This window comes from Dermochelys coriacea, chromosome 10 (assembly GCF_009764565.3).
Source record: "Dermochelys coriacea isolate rDerCor1 chromosome 10, rDerCor1.pri.v4, whole genome shotgun sequence".
Lineage (NCBI taxonomy): Eukaryota > Metazoa > Chordata > Testudines > Dermochelyidae > Dermochelys > Dermochelys coriacea.
In genome coordinates, this window is record NC_050077.1 from 17,658,011 (window position 1) to 17,676,533 (window position 18,523).

The 18,523-nt window shown below is 41.8% G+C and overlaps 2 protein-coding genes across 6 annotated transcripts in view; one reads left to right on the top strand and one right to left on the bottom strand.

Moving 5' to 3' along the window:
- The window catches only part of IQCK (IQ motif containing K), a 91,241-nt gene extending 90,854 nt beyond the window's left edge, over positions 1-387 (bottom strand). Inside the window, exon 1 of one of the 5 annotated variants that reach the window (XM_038419897.2) lies at positions 207-385. In XM_038419897.2, the coding sequence (XP_038275825.1) occupies positions 207-255 (49 nt within the window). In that variant the 5' untranslated portion in view covers positions 256-385. Of the gene's footprint in view, positions 1-206 lie in introns of all 5 variants that reach the window. The other 4 variants (XM_038419899.2, XM_043493998.1, XM_043493997.1 and 1 more) reach the window with 4 other exon arrangements.
- Positions 239-17,911, top strand: KNOP1 (lysine rich nucleolar protein 1). The gene is given in 6 exon segments (XM_038419895.2): positions 239-379; positions 382-407; positions 2,988-4,350; positions 8,868-8,936; positions 11,165-11,242; positions 14,885-17,911. Coding segments are annotated over 6 exon segments (1,977 nt in total). The 5' UTR covers positions 239-253; the 3' UTR covers positions 15,200-17,911.
- Positions 17,912-18,523: the final 612 nt, after the last annotated feature.

Genomic DNA, 18,523 nt, shown 5'->3' on the forward strand with positions numbered 1-18,523 from the left:
GAGGCTCGGAGCAGCTCTGAAGGGGGGCATCCCCCAACCCCTATCTCAGTGAGGGAGGCCTGGGGGGCTCTGAAGGGGCGAACGCCCCCAAGTCCTATCCCCGTGAGGGAGGCTTGGGGGAGCCTCCACTTATCCCCTGCCCCAGAGAGGGGGACTTGGGGGAGCCCCGCCCGAGCGCTGACGGGGGTCGGAGGTGTCTCTCTCACCAGCGCAGATTTGCTCCCAGAGCGTCTTTGGTCCCTGAGCTACAGCCATGAAGGGGCGCGGTTGCCAAGCAACCCCCAAGCAGCAGGCGGAGATTACCCAGAGGAGCCCGCGCCAGGCCTTGCCTTCCGCTTCCGGGTCAGCGCCACCCGGGTTGGACGAACACGCTGGGCGGGGGGAGGAGTTGCACGTGGGGTCCGCAGGTAAGAGGCCTCCCGGTGCAGGCGGTGGAGCGAGCGCGGGGCCGGAAGCTGGCGCGGACTCTGGGTTGGTTGGGGGGGGTCGAAGCCTGAGCGAGCGAGCGCGAGCGCGAGCGCGCGCGCGCGCGCGCGGGGCGGGGCGGGGCGCGGCGCGGGAGGCGGTTGGCTGGTGGGGGCAGGGGGCTGAATTCGCCGCTAATGCCAATAAATGTAAAGTTCCCATCCTCTTAAAGCCATGGAGATCTGTCACACGTGTCAGCAACCCCGGGAACGGATCCCGTGGAGCATGAAGGAGGGGGGAGGGATAGCTCAGTGGTTTGAGCATTGGCCTGCTAAACCCAGGGTTGTGAGTTCAATCCTTGAGGGGGCCATTTAGGGATCTGGGGCAAAAATTGGGGATTGGTCCTGCTTTGAGCAGGGGGTTGGACTAGATGATCTCCTGAGGTCCCTTCCAACCCTGATATTCTATGATTCTATGAAGGCCAAAAGCGGGACTGTTTCGCGGAACAAAACCACGCCGCAGCCTTCCCAGAACGGATCCTCGCGGAAGCCGTGTCAGCCCTAGGATGAACGAGGGCCCACAGCTGCTGGCCAGTGCAGCTCCGCCAGTAGTAGCGCCGGCAGAGGCTGTAGCATGGAAGGTGTTGTAGCCGCCGTGGCATCTAACCCTATGCTACAGCCTCCTTCGGGGGAAGCTGCATCCGCTGGGGGTTATAGGTCCTCCTTTTTCTAGTGTGAGTGCATCCGTGGAGCTGTTTCGTGCTATAGGTTTGTGCAAGCAGTGAGCGCATAGATCGTTATTCTGAGCATGGAAGTGCAGGTCACATCTCCATGGCAGCGTGCCCTCCAGTTCCACCGAAGCGCTGCACTGACTGATCATGTGTTAGTCTCTACGGGGCCCCAAGTACTCCTTTTCTTTTGACTGATGTGGTTACATTAGTGTACCTACTTTTCCCTCTCTGCTGTGAAGCCCTCTCTGGGTGGGTCTCGGTTGCAGCAGCAGATGGGAGTTCTGGAGCTGTGCAGACGGGGAGAGCCAGCGGAAACCTGACAGGGCACAGGGCCTCTATGTAGATGGCTTCTGCACCTCGGGATCTTGAGGGATTTTCTGGCTTGGGGGAGGCCAACATTCCTGCTGGCTTTGTTGAGGGTCCACATGAACTGTACGCCCCTGAGGGGATAATGTGTAGGAAAACTAGCAAATGAGGGTTCCCTGTCCCCTGCTTGTGAGATACCTACCTTGGGGAGGATATAGCCCAAAGTTTTATTGTTTTAAAGAAGGACCTACTCTGATAAATGGAGAACGCTGTCAGAGCTAGCATTTCTGCCTAGATTTAGAGTATGACCTATCATTACAGCTCAGAGCTGAGCTAACAGAGTCTTTAAAAAGTCACTTTGGCTGCATATTTTGGGGCCTATTCAGTCAGGATAGCTGCCTGCGAGGAGAAAGGGGAAAAAAAACCTACTAGGAACTCATTTTATGCTGCAGTCTGTGGGAGGCATCTGGACATATTAAATTCCACCACCTGAGTTGCCTCCTTAATACCTTGACTGGTGGTAGAATTCAGATCCACAAACATCTGTGCCCTGGAAGCTCCAGTATAATATCTTTGAAAGAGGGACAATTGATGGGGTAATAAGAGTCACCATCTCACTTCATTCCTTTCTGAAAGGTTATTGTTCAGAACTGAAGCTGAAACAGTGTAATCTTACAAGCCTTGTTTACACTGGAACAGCAAATGCTACATTAAGCACAGGGTGGGATAAATTAAATGTGATTATAGTCAACTAGGTCTTCCCCTGACTACTCTGGTTCTGTCAGAGTCCCATATGATCGACAGCCAGTTGTGGGGAGGTAGCAAAAGAAGTGGTATTCCCGCCCTGCTCCAATCAGAGCGTACAGATACTATATGTAGTCCAAATTTACCGATAAAACTCACCTCAGGAAGTGGGCAACTCAAACATAAAAGCCTAATCTTTTCCTCCAGGCGTGACTGTTGCAAGGACTCATTTTTTGGACCTCCTCTGAGCCTTCTGTCCCTTCTTATGTTTGAAGATAACTGAATCTATCTGTTAGTGATTGCCTGCACCTTCATGTTGGTTGTGAGCACCTGAAAACAGGATGAATCTGAAGGTTCTTGTTTGCCTATGTAGGGTCTGTGTTCACAGAGTCTGCCCTCCTATTACAGAAAGTTGTCTGTCATGGTAGGGTCAGTATAGCTCAGAAAAGAATCCCTATTGACAATGCTCAGGAAAATCATGCTAGCCCAAGCAGGCTTTCAGTCTGTTTGTAGCTAGCATAGTTCTGATCTGAGTGTGGACAGAGCCTTCATCAAGAGAAATAGCTGATGGATTTAACCTTATTAGAAATGTTTATAGTCTGATCTTCAGAGCTGTTCATTGGACGTTTAAATTAGGCTAAGGGAGCTGTGGGTTCTGAGCATGTCAGAAAATCAGACCAGTAGTTTTCCCCCCCTCCATAGTTCAAGTAGAATTAACACTTCAAAAGAGTGGGAAGCCCTAAGCAGAAAGCTCTGTGTTGCAATACTAAAGCTGTGCACTAACCTGTAGTATGTTTTTCAGAATGATAATAAATGAAGAGGGAGGGAGTGTTTATGAGGAAACGACACAGAAAAAGAAAAAAGTGAAGAACACTGGGAGCCAAACTGTCATCAAAATTGAAGAAGACCTCCAATCTGACACACAAGCAAAAACTAAGGTGAAGAAAAAGAAATGCTTAGCAGAAGAGGATTCAGATCAATTAAATCTTAGTAAAAAGAAGAAAGTTGACTCTAAATTAAAGAAAAGAGCGTGTTCTGACAGCCCTGTGACAATAGAAAGCAAATCAGAGTCTGAGCCAGTAAAAGAAATAAATAAGAAATCTAAAGTTTTCAAAAAGAAGTCAAAGAAAGGGCAAGGTCTTTCCTTGTTACCGTTGGAGAATAATCAGGACAGTGATCAATACCTTCCAAAGAAATACACAATTCATTCTCAGGAAAATACAGTCATTGGTAAAAAACACAGAGAGAATATCTCCCAGTACTCTGAAGGTCACAATGAAGTAACCAAGAAAAAGAAGAAAAAGAAAGAGAGAGACATTTCTTCCTTAACAGTGATAGAAATTCTAGAAAGTGATCCTGAAATTTCTAATAAAAACCTTAAAAAAATAAATAAAACCACTTTACGGGAAAAAGCACTTGCTGGTAAAAAACACAGAAAGGATATTGTCCAGAACTCTGCAGGAGAGAGTGATATAATTAAGAAGAAGAAAAAGAAAGACAAACAAGACTCCTTAACACTGGCAGGTAATCAGGACAACAATCCTGGTGTTTCTGAGGAGAAGCTTTCAACACGAGATTTCAGAAAAAATCAAGAAACCGATTCCCAGGAAAACACATTAATAAGAAAAAAACAAAAAGAGGACATTGTCCAGAACTCTGAAAGTGACAGAGAAGTAACCAAGAGGAAGAAAAAAAGCAAAGATTTTTCTTCCTTAACATGTGAGGATAATCAGGACCAAAGTCATGGAGTTTCTAATAAACACCTTCCAAAAAAACAAAAAGCCAAGTCCCAGGACAAAGCACTCAGTAAAAAACACAGAGAGCATTCTGAAGATGACAGTGAAGTAACCAAGAAGAAAAAGAAAAAGATTCAGAAGGAAGAGGAGGAAGTAACTGAGCCTGTAAACCTTATGGATGAAGATGGGGAAATATCTGAAGGAGAAAAGATGACGCCAATTAAAAGTAATAGAAAGAACAAGAAAAAGAAATCCAAACCAACGGAAGACCTTGCAGTGGATAATATAGATGAGGGACTTCGAGAAAATAATAATGTGCACTGTGACAATAAGGGTAAGAAAAGAAATAAACAGGGATCGCAGAACTGTGCTGAAGAGCCAAGATTGAAAAAGAAGAAGGTCACAGTAAAAACAGAAAATGAGGCAATGGTAAGCTCTAAATGTAGTCATCTTTCCATCTTCCCACTGAGGCGCTCAAAGCTTTTTATGTACACATGAAGAGTGCAGTCTTGCAAGCTGTTCCGCATGGATGGACTGTGCAGGGCCACATTTATATAATTGGGGCTGCAGTCAAGTGCAGGGTCAAAGTGAGGAACAGCCAGCAGGATTAGAGTTGAATGATCTAAGTCTGACACCAGTCCTGAGAGGCAGAGAAGTATTTTATTTTTTAATGCCTATTGCTATAACCACTTAGTGTGCTCTAATTACAAAAATGTAAAATGCACAAATGACTTATGTAACTACCCGGAGGAGTTGACACAAAACCAAAGGCTGTGTCTATGCTCTGAACTTTCTCAGACCCATCCCACTGTTGATAGTAGAGTGGGGTACCAGTGTTTTTATCACCATGCCATCTAGACCTGTGTCTCCATGACATGATGGTAAAATGCTAGTGTCCACCAGCACCTTGTCTGTTCAAGGCCTTTTTTCCCCCCTAAAGGTTCTCCTATTGTTGACATTGCTGGAGGAGCTACCTATACTAATGGTATCAACTGTGGGAGAAGTTTAAGGGGAAAAAATGCCTTATGTAGACAAAGCCTTTCAGAAAATCCCAAATGTGTACAAGATCTCAAATATTGATCTGCAAACCCTGGTAGACCAAATGTTAGGATGAAACCTAAATGAAAACTCACTTGTTAATGAAACACAATAAACCCTAAATTAAAATAAACAGGCATTTAAGAGATGGGTAATCTAAAGCTCCAGAAATCTATGACTCAAGTTAATTGGAGCAGAACTCCAGCTGACTATTTATTATGGAAATCCCATTAGGAATTCTTAAATTGTGGTGCCAATTGAATAGCCAAATGAACTTGCTGTTGGGTGGAACGTACATGGAGAAATGGTCTTGTGCATAAGATAATGAGGGCTGGGATGAATAAAAACACTTACCTGGTGTACAAACAATCCTCAAACTGAGCATTTTCCAATGAACGTTTTTTCTCTGAAGTTTTTCAAAATGTTCAACTCTATTTAAGAGTAGTGATAGCGAATTACTATTTATATGATCATTTTATCACTTTCTCTCCTGACCCCATATAAGCATAGGGGCAGAGAACCCAGATCTCCTGTTGAAGTCCATAGGAGCTGCATGTGCTCAGCACCTCTAAAACTCAGACCCTAGATGACAATATTACTGTATGATACTCTGCACTTCCACAGAACCTCTTATCTAAGGCTCTACAAGAGCTTTACATACATTATGTCTCAACAACGCTTAGAAGTAATTACTACTCCAACTGCTTTACAGCAGGGAAAACTTAGGCACAGATAAGATAGGACATATCCAAAGCCACACTGTGAGTCAGCAGAGCAGGGAATATAACTCACTGCCTCCTTAGTTTGTGCTCTAACCACTAATTCTCATTCCACTACTTAAATCTGTAAAATTAGCATCCTTCCTGGCTCAGGCTTCACTCTGCCATTGTGGTAGATAGCACTAGGCATGCTCCAGCAGTTGTGTGGAGAGTATTAGAGTTACTCCCTCATATTTTTTTTTAAACATTGTCCGTATGTTAGATTCATGATCGATTTTGGGGTTACTTTGGACTCTATCTCCATTTAACTCACTTCTGAGACAAAACACACAGTAAATCTGGGGGTGTACTCTGTTTTGGTGTATCACCATATACAGTTATTTGTGTTCTGTGGAATCCTGCAGAGCTTTCCAACGTCCAGCACTTTCAATCATGTGTAAGTTGCAGCGTACAAGTGGAGTCTTCAGCTTGCACAGCAGCATGGAAATGGGCTTTGTTTGGTCAGAAAGGTACATGTGTGTGAGTGCATGTATCATTGTGAGTAGGCCAGCTGGGGCTGTAGCCTTCTTTATTAGGTTTTTCCTTTTGACCTTCAGAAGGACAAGATGGTTTTATTGCTGTGATAAATTTTCTAATTAAATTGGCATTGTCCTGATGAGACGATTAGACGTTATTTGGATTTATGCAGCTGCTCACACATGTGCACAGGCAAGATAAGCTTTACAGTGACAAATGCAGTAGTATGATGGTACTGGACAATGAAGATGGAAAGCACAGCAAAGTGCCTTCCAAGCAACTGATTACTATTCTTACTATTTATGTTCAGTCCTCTGTAGATTAGTAACGAAATTACCCCAAATTTTCCAAAAGTTTAGATGTCGGGGTAGTTCTGGTCTGAAGAAATTTAGTTATTGTTACACTGCTGTAATAGATGGTGGTGGTGCTTGTCCCCGGTTTAACTGCATTACAGTTCTGGACCAGTTTCTAATCTCTAATGCATGTCTCACACCACTGCATCTCTCAGAAAATCCACTGCCTTGTTTGTGCATACAAGCCCGTAGCAAGTTTTTTGAAGACTATACAAAGCAGTACGTTGTAGCTGAGATTCACATTTGTCACATTTAGAGTTATAACAAATTTGGATTAGTTGGCAACAAGTCTTTACTAATGTTAGTTTTTATACATTGTGTCTGTGAGCAATATGAACCACCACTTTGGATATGTAGAGGACATTCCAGCTCCCTCATTGTGGTCCAGAAATAGAAGCTGAAACTCAGAGTCTGTAAAAATCTATATTTCTTGTAGGGAGTTGAGCTGTCCCTAGTGCTCCCTTCTTTTGAGGGTCTGACTGTACTGACCTTTAAAACATTGGTATATTCCATGCTGCTGGCCAAATGAATACATAAAGGGGCATGTGTGTAAGAGAGCACATGCCTGCAGTTACCAGGAGGCTCCAATCCTGTTCTGCTTGAATGAGTTTTGCTCTTGGTGTCAGTGAGAGTAGAATAGGGCTCTGGGGTACCAACAATTTTCCTGTACACTTTCAAAAGGAAATAACTATGGTAACAATAGTTACCAGGAATGCCAAAGTGCTGGCCTTTTTATTGTATGCAGGGTAGTTGTAGCCTTGTTGGTCCCAAGATAAGCTTCTCTCTCACCAACAGAAGAAATTGGTCCAGTAAAAGATATTATCTCACCCACCTGGCCTTTTTAACAGCAGGCACTGTGTGTTATACATGCATAAACCTCACATATGCACATTCTCACTAAATCTCACAAAAACAGTCCTCTTTTCATTTTGCAGCAGAGTCTGCAGTGCCTTATGTGAATGAGACTTCATTACACTGATGGAGTCTAGTCACAATTAATAGCCTTGAGCAAAATAAACCAAGACTATCCTGTGCTGAAAAACTATATTTGCTTCTTTTAAATGATGTGTACTTGTGACCTAATTCTGTGAAGTGCTAACCACTCTCAGCTTCCATCATGTCCAGGAGAACTTCAGATGGGTGCACAAAGGCCTGATCCTGCTAATTCTCAATGGTCAGTAACTCACATTGGGTCATCCAGTCATTGTGAATTAGCAAGGGTAGATGCACACAATTCTCCCTTTCTTGCCTGCCACCTACCCTTCAGACTAAAATCACTGCAGCTCTGTTTGCTGAACTTGGTGTGTTGCTGTCATCACTGTTTTCCCTTTTGTTTTAAAGAAATCTGAAGAGACAGGACTAGGCCACGTAGAAGTAAACTGGATACTTCAATTTTGTTCAGAGAATGAGCTCTCCTTACTGTGGAAAGCATTTCTTTCTCCTGTTGGGGTTAGACGTAATTGTGTGTATGTGAATTCAGTGTATAAAAAAGTAGATATGGAAAACGAGTTAAATTTTCCATGGGTTGGTTGGGGAAAAAAAAAAACCCTCAACAGAAATAGCAATCTCTGTGGACATAAGTCTCTTACAAATCTTCTCCTTGTCCTAGCATTCCTTCGTTATTTCATGCTTGAATTATTGTTCTAGTTTTCTCAATGAATCTTTCCTCTGGCCACCTTCTCTCAGCTAGTCAAACCACTGTGGCTCAGTTAATTTTCTACTATCCTAGCCTCTCCATTACTTATCCAACACATTGGCTGCCCATTAATCTCATCTTTGTAACTGAGTTTTCAAAGTTGTCCTTACAGTGGGGTCTGCTTACCCTAGTGAGTGGGTTTCTGTGTGTTCTCAATGTGGGTTATGTTTGTCACAGATTTGATGCTGGTAACCCACCCCTTTTATTTGCAGATTCAAAATAGGGTAACTCTGATTTTTTACCAAACTGTTTAATCTGAAATGCCTCTGTCTCCATCTTCTGTGCAACAGATTATTTATTGTATGTTCCCCATCTCTTTACAAGTCCTTCTTTTACAAGGATCGCAGGTGTCCCTGATACTCTCTGAAAAAGCAGAGTTCTGTTGTGCAAAGCTTTGGCAGATGTATCCATCTCCCCACTGGTGGAAATCTCTCCAGAAGGAGATGCACAGGCCCAGTTGTCACTTTCAGTGTAGAATTTGACTGTTTCCATTTACCTGATTTTACAACACTGCATTGTGTCTATTAGGCAATGTTCTCAATGTTGTCACTGTCACTATGTAAATTGCAGTTAAAATGAGTAGATATTCATACTTATATTCAGGTTTATATCTTTGTTTTGCAGGAATGTAAGGATGATGTAACAGTGGTAGAGGAAAGGAAAGGAAACTGCGATGAAATAAATATAGACAAGGTATAGACTCATTTCTATATACTGTGTAGCTATGTGTTAAGTCAAATCCTAGTAGTAGGTGTGTCTGGATCTAGCAAGCCATGTGAATGTGCACATGCTGTGTGCAGATAAGAAATCACATTGATTGTTATTGTGCACATACATGCTAAAGAGTGTACTACTTACCAGATGAAATATGTTGCATCTTCCATGGGCCCTGCACTAAAGCAGGGTAAAATCTGGGACCTGTTGCTGCAGTGGCTGCCAAAGGGTTTGAAGTAGCTGATCAGATTTAATGCTCACTTGTCCAAGCCTCATCTGTGCTGGCAGTTTGTATATTTGTTACCTGCAGTGGACTTTGTGTCAAGGAAATTCAGTAATCGTTGTCAAGCCATTAAAAGTGCTGTTAAACAACAATAGTCCACCATTTATTTAAATAGTTTTGGATGTTTTCTACATTTTCAAATATATTGATTTCAATGACAACACAAAATACAAAATATAAGGTGCTCACTTTATATTATTTTTGGTTACAAATACTTGCACTGTAAAACCAAAAGAAATAGTATTTTTCAATTTACCTCATACAAGTACTGTAGTGCAAGCTCTTTAGCATGAAAGTTGAACTTAAAAATGTAGAATTATGTACAAAAATATAACTTTGTTTGCGTGTGTGTGTGAATGCAATGTAAAACTTTAGAGCCTACAAGTCCACTCAATCCTACTTCAGCCAATCACTCAAACAAGATTGGATACAAATTGTAGGAGATAATACTGCCTGCTTCTTGTTTATAATGTCACCTAAAAGTGAGAACAGGTATTCACATGGCACTGTTGTAGCTGGTATCACAAGGTATATTTACGTGCCAAATGCGCTAAAGATTCATGTCCCTTCATGCTTCAACCATCATTCCAGAGGACATGCATCCATGCTGATGACGGGTTCTGCTTGATAACAATCCAAAGCAATGCGGATGGACACATGTTCATTTTCATCATCTGAGTCAGATGGTACCAGCAGAAAGTTGATTTTCTTTTTTGGTGGTTCGGGTTCTGTAGTTTCCGCATCGGAGTGTTGCTCTTTTAAGACTTTTGAAAGCATGCTCCACACCACATCCGTCTCAGATTTTGACATCACTTCAGATTCTTAAACCTTGGGTCGAGAACTGTAGCTATTTTTAGAAATCTCACAATGGTACCTTTTTTGTGTTTTGTCAAATCTGTTGTGAACGTGTTCTTAAACAAACATGTGCTGGGTTATAATCCGAGTCTGCTATAACATGAAATATGTGGCAGAATGCAGGTAAAACAGAACAGGAGACGTACAATTCTCCCCCAAAGAGTTTTGTCACAAATTTAATTAATACATTATTTTTTTAACGAGCATCATCAGCATGGAAGCATGTCCTCTGGAATGGTGGCCAATGGTGGAATGAAGGGGCATATGAATGTTTAGCTTATCTAGCACATAAATACTTTGCAGTGCTGGATACAAAAGTGCCATGTGAATGCCTATTCTTATTTTCAGGTGACATTGTAAATAAGAAGCAAGCAGCAGTATCTCCTGTAAATGTAAACAAACTTGTTTGTCTTAGCAATTGGCTGAACAAGAAGTAGGACTGAGTACATTTGTAAGCACTAAAGTTTTACATTTTGTTTTTGAATGCAGTTATGTAACAAAAAAATCTACATTTGTAAGTTACACTTTCATGATAAGGAGATTGTACTACAGAACTTGTATGAGGTGAATTGAAAAATACTATTTTGTATCATTTTTACAGTGCAAATATTTGTAATAATAATAATGTAAAGAGCACATTGTAAACTTTGTATTCTCTGTTGTAATAGAAATCTATATATTTGAAAATGTAGAAAAACATCCAAAATATTTAATAAATTTCAATTGGTATTCTATTGTTTAGCAGTGTGATTAACTCAAACAAATTAATCGTGACTAATCATGTGAGTTAACTGTGATTAATCAACAGCTCTAATTAATATGTTTGATAAGTACCAGAGTTAATGTTTTGCAATTATTTGTAAGAAATGCTAATATTGGAAATTAATAATGGCTTTATCTTCTGAAATTGAGTGTGCAAAAGGCTAGAATGCTAACTTTTAATTAAGTTACAAGGCAGGTTTTCAACCAGTCACTTTTTCTTGTCATCTTATTCTTATGTCATAAATTCAGTTAACCAAAATTTCACCACAAACCAGTATCTTATGTGATTTATTTTTCTTCCTTTTAGGTTAGACGGCAAGCTCTGCAAGAAGAGATTGATAGAGAATCTGGCAAAACGAAGGTTTTCAGAAACAAAGTGGAATCTGTACGTATGAACCTAGAGCTTGGTCCGATGGGATAATGTGTCTACAGCAACACTCTTGAAAATGCACTACATCCTTCTCTGTATGCTAGTCATGTACACCACCTGGCACACAGTCCTCTCTTCTGATTGCAAATTTGAGGTCATACTACAGACCAAATTAGTCCAATCCCAAGAGACCCTGGGAGCGGATTAGCCAAGTCCAATAGCAGTGGGATTGTACAGACCTCTAATTCCCATCGCTAGTCCTGAAAAGTAGCATTTTCCCTGCTCCCTCTGGAAAAATTAGCCAAGATGAATTTGCTGCAAAATCATTTTCTATTTATTGTGGAATATAAATAACACTAACCCATGCATATACTTGTCACTGGGACTAGAGTTAGCACATAGTTTGCTGGGAGAATTGGAGAGCAGGGAGCTAGTCCCAAATTACTGAGCAGCATCAAACCCAGCCAGCTTGTTTTAAAGTCTCCATGATGACTTGATAGACACTTTGGTTATTCACAAGTAGGTGGCTTGCTGTGCATGTCAAGGGGCAGATGCACTTTTTCTGGGAAGAAAGTTCACTTGGGGCAAGGGAATGGAGAAACTGACAAATCCATTTGAAAAGCTTCCTGTCTCCTATAAACAAATAATGTAACCTGGTACTTTAGCTCAAGTGTGTGAGCGTGAGTGGGAAGGCCAAAAGAGGATTAAGAAAATATAGTGCATATGCCCCCTTCCCGTCAGTCAGGTTTTCACCTTCCACAGCTCACACCTACATCTCTGTAGGGCTTGTCTTGGTTCTTTGTCTTTGCCTCTTCTGTTCCCTGGCAGGTCTAGAGTGGAACATCTGTCAGCTGCTGTAATTGCTGGCCTTTAACAGGGGTAGTGGAATTAAGAAAGGGGAGGGGGCCTTATTGGTATCCCAGATTATCTTCACTGTCTGTGAACTGCACCAGAAGACTACCACAATTCTAGTAAAGTATGAACGTATATGAATCAAATGGCCAAAATCTATAAAATGTGTAACTTTGCATAGGGGAGGGGATCAGGAAGAGAACTCAGATAGTTTCAAGGCATACCTTGAAATAAAAGCAATCTAAATGGCTCTGAAGTCATTCAGAAAATGACATATTGGCAGGGAATCCCAGTCCTTTGAAGCTGAACTATCAGTGGTTATTAGCACATGGAAGAATAGGAGCTATGAAGACTAATTAATGAGCTTCACAAAGAGCAAGCTGGAAATGCTGCAGTAAAAGCAATGTGTAGTAATTGCCAGCAGTTAACTTAAAAAATTATAGGGTTTGAAAAGGTGTAATTATTTCTGCATCTGTGCTGATATGTATCCTCCACCTCCCAGAAAGAATTTGTGTCATAGACACTGACTTATTACAGCAGCTGTCTGACAAAATTATGAAAATTCTACAAAAGCTAAAATATCAATGAGGTGGTTTGTATTCTGTTCAAAGTGAAACGCCTCAGTCATGTGGAAAGTCTGCTTTTAAAAGCAGACAGCCTAGTCTAAGTTGAATTAAAAGACTCTACGCCCACTGGCTATGTATCATGTACAAAAACCCTTCCCAGCTTGCTGCCACTATTGCAATTGTTGCAGCATGTATGGTGTGCTGTGTATCACCTTGGCTGTTTGGTGAAGATGGTGGTTTCAGTAGAGCGGGCTACATACAACTTAACTATATATAAAGGAGATGACCCTGGCTGATGTGGAGCTCCATTGTTTGATACCCTTGAATCTCCTACCACGGGAGCAGAACTCCTTCCGTCCTGCTTTTGTTAGCAACTGAAGCATGGAAGGCTAGAGCTAAAGAATGACAAACTACAGCAGTTGCCAATGGTCCTACGGGTTGTGTGTGTGTTTTTAATGTGCCCATAGAGGGTAATTAACTAGTGGGGGAAGAAATTAGTGCTTAGAACCCATGGGCCAGATTTGGTGTGTCTTCATAGTTAACTTTTTATTAGAAAAAGTTGCTGAGGTTATTAAAATGAAAACATAGAGGACAGGTCTGAAACATTTTCTAGAAAAGCCACGCAGCCAGCTCGTTAGAATAAGTAAAGTGTGGCTAGAGGCGGCTTTTTATGTCTTTGGGAATTTATCAGCGAAGTGTCCAGATGGCAGAGAAGTTGGCTGCCTAAAGATAAAGGGGAAAGAGACACCAGAGATAAAACAGGAATGAACATGGTGCCGTGACTGCATATTCAGCTATACCGACGTCCTCCTGGATGCAGTCTATTGTCACTGTGATCTTAAAATGGATCATGATGCATCTTTTGTTCCATTTGCAACCCATCTGATACAGCAACCCTCTCTTTATTGGTTACCATGGCTTTGAAAACAGTCATTGAACATTCTTTGGCTTATCTCTGAAGGTTCACTGGAGCATCAGTCCATAATCTGACAGACTACGAACTGTTGCATTACATAATTGGGAAGTAAATGCTGTAATTGTATATGTGTGGCTTATCTTCTGTTTATATTTACTGCATTGAGGCAAAGCAAGGGTGCAATATTCTGAAAGGAGTATGTGGTAAACTGTGCTGTATTAGTTCTAGATAGGAGTTGAAGCACTTATTTTAATACTGGACAAAGCCTAAGTAATTTAGGCTGTAGTTTTTATTCCAGCCTTCAGAAGTTCTGAAAATAGTGGGCACTGATTGTAATTGTGCAAAACATGGTAGAGATAATTTTAGTAATCTGAGACAATCTCAAACAGTAGGATGTACTCGGGAGTCAGTCCTGGGCACGTATTAGTGCCCAGCTGTTCTAATATGTAGTTGCACCTTCTGTTTCCTTCTCCTTTAGCTGATCATGGGCCAGATCATATAGAGTGCAGTGTGGGGTTGAAGCTGTTCAGTACCTGACAGATTGGGGGCCTACATTTGTACTCAGTATTGCTGAATGCTAAAGCAGCAGCAAAGCCCCCCTGTACTACTTCATTAATTGAAGCAGTTATGATTGGCTTTACCAGCACCATGAAACCACTCAAGCCTGCCTCTAGGTTAGATGGAGAAGGGTTCAAAACTCACTGTTGCAAATACTGAAAAGTTTTTAAAAGAAGTATAGTTGTTAGATCTGTTCACAGGTGTCTTTCCATGCAATTCCTATCTCCTCTTTAGGCAGTGTATGTGCCTTGTTCAAAGATGCTTAAAATGTCTCCCCTTTGGTTGCTTCAAGACTTGTAGATTTTAGTGTCTGCAAAAACCAGGACTGGGTTTCATGGTGGTGTTTCTGATGGTGGGTAGCGAACATGGCTTGGTGCGCTTGGATCCTGAGAGTTACCCCATTCAAACCTCTGTCTCACTCTGCTCCAGAGAAGTTCCCCCCTCAGATGGCAATGAGACTTCTGAGCATCATATGATTATACGATTAATGCAGCCAGTTCCTTACCATGTGCTTCCCTGAAGTAGAGCAGGCAGAGAGGTGGGATGCAGAAGCAGGAAGAGAACAATTTCTCCTTCCCTTCCCTTAGCTCACTCCCAAGGAGTGCTAGGGCCTCACTATGGTTTTGGTTGTCTTTGTCACAATCTTTATGGCCCACTGGTGGTTGCAGCCCTTAAAGCTGGTGTCATTTAATGTTGTGATCCTAGGAGTTTATGTATAATAGCTATAGTTCAGGTAAAACTTCCTAATCATCTTGTTTTATTCAGCAGGATATAAAGTTTAGCCAGTGGAGCACAGCTACTTTTGAAAGTTCAGACCAAAAAAAAAAATTCCTTAAACTGATGGGCGGTTTTAAAAAGAGTTCTGCATCAACCCAAGATCCACCAGGAACCACAGAAAAACCAAACATGGCTCTGAACAGGAAAGGTGAGGATACCTTAAAGCAGACCCTGCAAATGGAGTTTGATAAAGCAATAAACTTAAAGCAACATAGAGGAATTGGCCTTGGATTCCAGCCTATTGCCAACAAAAAAGTGTACATAGATAAATATGTTTCTAAATCTATTAAATTTGAGGACTAAACTTTGTTGCAGCAATGTGAGGGGGATGAAAACAACATTGACTTGCTTTCTACATTTTTTTCTTGGGATGAAACCAAGTTCAACACCCAGTTTGCCACTTAAGAGCACCAAGTGATGTGACTAGAAATCTCCATGCACATGGAACTAAATTCTAACCTCAGCTGAATGACAAATCCCAATGTATCTTGAAGGTCTGCCAGTATGTTCTTTACTAATGGGGAGAAACTCTCCTTCAGCAAAAGTTTGAGACTTGCAGCTGTAGCCTGTGGCCATTTAAATCTTGTAAATATTTATTTAGACTCTTAGAATGCAGAATGTATAAAACCCTTTAATACATTTTAGTGACTCAAGGGCAACATAATGGTTCCTTTGCTGTTTTACAGTCCATCATGTAAAATCCTCACATACGTTTTTCTGCTAGTGTGGTGCCAAATTATGGCCTTTTGCACTGAAAGACACTATAGGGAAGGCTAGAATCTGATCAACACGCTACTTTGTTTGCAAATCTCATGTTTTTTTTAATGGTCTCAATAGCTTTTTTCTTTTCAAAAATGCCACAAGCCAAATCATTTTTACTTCCCAAGCTCTCTCAAGTAACATTTTATTTCAACATCAAAAACCCAGTTAGTGACTATATCTATAAGGTAGCTGTGCTGATGAATCTTGGTTATAATTTCTATGCACCAGTTAAGCATGTCTAGACACGGATGGAAACTTGCAATGAATCACTGAGCTACACTTGATTTTTACTTCTTCCTTGCTAACTAACATTGTTCACTATTTTTGTTAATCTGTTTTGGTAGCTTTGGTTTAAGGGCCAAATCCTGGTCCCAGTAAACTGGTAGAATTCCCATTGGCTAGTGGGACCAGGTGTGGCCAAGGCTATTTCTCAGAACTGCACAACCCGCATGAAGGTCAATCGTAGACCTGCATGAACGAAATCCCTGTTTCTTAACCTTTGGATTAACTCCTACACGTAATGTTACATTCACTGGCTGTGTACAAGAGAGCATGAACTATATAAATGCAATTGTATATTTATTCAATCTATGCATATTTGAAACTCCAGAGAGCCCGAATCAGTAGGGGTGGCATTGTCTCCTTGAAACTCTGAAAAGCTGTGTGTATTAACTAGTTTAATCCTTTCTCTTAGTGTCATGCCACTGGTAACTGGGATATGGGGCGGGGAGGAGACGGTCTTCACAAGTGTTAGCATAGCTGTGAAGTGACTATAAAAATGGCAGCGTGGCTACTTCCTGGGTCCAGCATTTCCACAGCAATATGGCTCAGCTTAGAAGGTAAAAGGCAAATTATTTTACCCACTTATCAGCTGATTTGTTTTGCAGATGCTCAGTTTCTCATTGCTCTCTGACAGGCAGGATGACATCCACTCAGGATTTCCCATTTGCTAGGCCTCCCTCCTCTGCTTCTTCAGCCATTGCTCTGAAACAAGCGTTAGCCTGTACCCCCTTGAGACGGCAAGTCTCTTGGCAAAGTCTGGTCTGTGTGTACAAAAAACCCCAGGAGTCAGCCAATGGCTTTTTAGGTAACTCCTATAAAGGGAGATTAAAGCCACCTGATAAGTAGGAAGCCCCTACTAATCCACTCCAGTACCTCAGACAAGGAAAAGGGGGCATGGTGACCTCCCTTCCCTCATTGAAATGTTGAATCCTTTCTTCTGCAGGGTCTGAGGCTGCCTCAGGTCAAACTCCTCCCCTTGCTGCATGGGTTACAGCCCTTGACTACCTCAGGCAGAGCCTCTATCCTCCCACTGGAACTCTTCCCCCCTCCAGCCAAGTGGCTGGCTCATCTGTCACAGCCCTGCAATTGGCTTTCGTTCCTGCCTCCCTCTTCTCACTAAACAGAAAAGTCAAGGTCTGTAGAATGCTACTGCTAGAGCCACATTCTAACTTTAACCGTCTCTGGCTAAGACATGAAGAGTGCCAGCTGTGCTGCTGGAGTCACCTTCCTTTGTTTTGCTCTGGGTAAGGCAAGAGTCAAATTGGAGATGCAGAGGAAGGATTGGGAAAACCTTGGCTGGCGATTTGATCAGTGTAGGAGGGAAACCAACATCTGCACTGTGAGCCACAGCAAGGTTAGCCTGGGATCTGAAAGTCAAAGCTGGCTTGACGCAGGCAGCACACCTCTACACCAAAGATGCTGCAGGCTCTATTACTCAAACCTGGGTCGTCAACTGAGGCCTTACTCTCAGGTGTGTAACCAAGAGTATCAACTGAGGAGTTTCTCAGGGTGCTTTGCCATTAGAACATAATGCTGTGATGTGAGCCAGAATGATGAGTCCAGTGCACTCTCCCCTACCTGGGCTGGTTCTGCAGAGCAGCACTACTGAGCATGGAGACCATTTTTAGTCACTTTCAATATAGATTCACACTATGCACCTTCCTTTCTCGTTTACTCAGGCTTTTTTCAGCATGTGGGATGTGTAGAATTAATCTCCTCTGTGCTTTTCAGACTTGTATATTAAAAAAGAGGGCAGAATCTGAACACTGATATCCTTGTTCTGTGAGGAGTCCTACCTCAGCCTCTGCGCTCGCTACATGTAACATGCACATTTCTCAATCTTTCCTTCGCATTTAGCAGCTGTAATGTTTTAAAAGATTTGTATATATTTATAATGAAAGCTTTTTATTCTTTGTACCTAAATTTCATTGTAATGTAGCTTTGAAAATAAAGCAGTGATTTTTAATGAGACTGGGTGTGTTCATTTATTTCCCCATTAGATCTTTGTACTTGCAAAGGCATCTGGTCTGTCACTGTACAGCTACATGAGCGTGGAAGAACATAAAAGTAAAAAAAACGGAACAGTATGGTGGAAAATCTTATGTGGCCAGTGAGGAAACATATGGGTTCGATACATAGTTCGATGTACTAATGCCATTATTTTACCATGCTTGTGTATTTGACATAATTCCTTACAGGCAAATTACAACCTGGTAACAGCAGTAGTGCACCCGGGGTTAGGATAACTGTATGACAAGCTGAGACACCAGCCTCACTTCATAAATGTTATGCAGTGTTCCTACAACTTTTTCTTTCCCCCTAGATACAGCCTGCACAGGATCCTACTTCAATTCACTTAGCTACAACCTGATCACTAGTTATATTTCTTGGGTTTTTGCTCATTAACATCTAAGAAAATCAGAGAAAAAGGAAAGAATAATAATTTTTGGTACACTGCATTGCTAGCCTCAGGGTATAGGGTTTGTGGACCTGGCTTAAATCAACTGCAAAACTAAGTAACCTTGAAAATGCAATGGACAATTTAAAAGCTATTGGTTAAGAAAAATTGAGGCTCACAGGCCC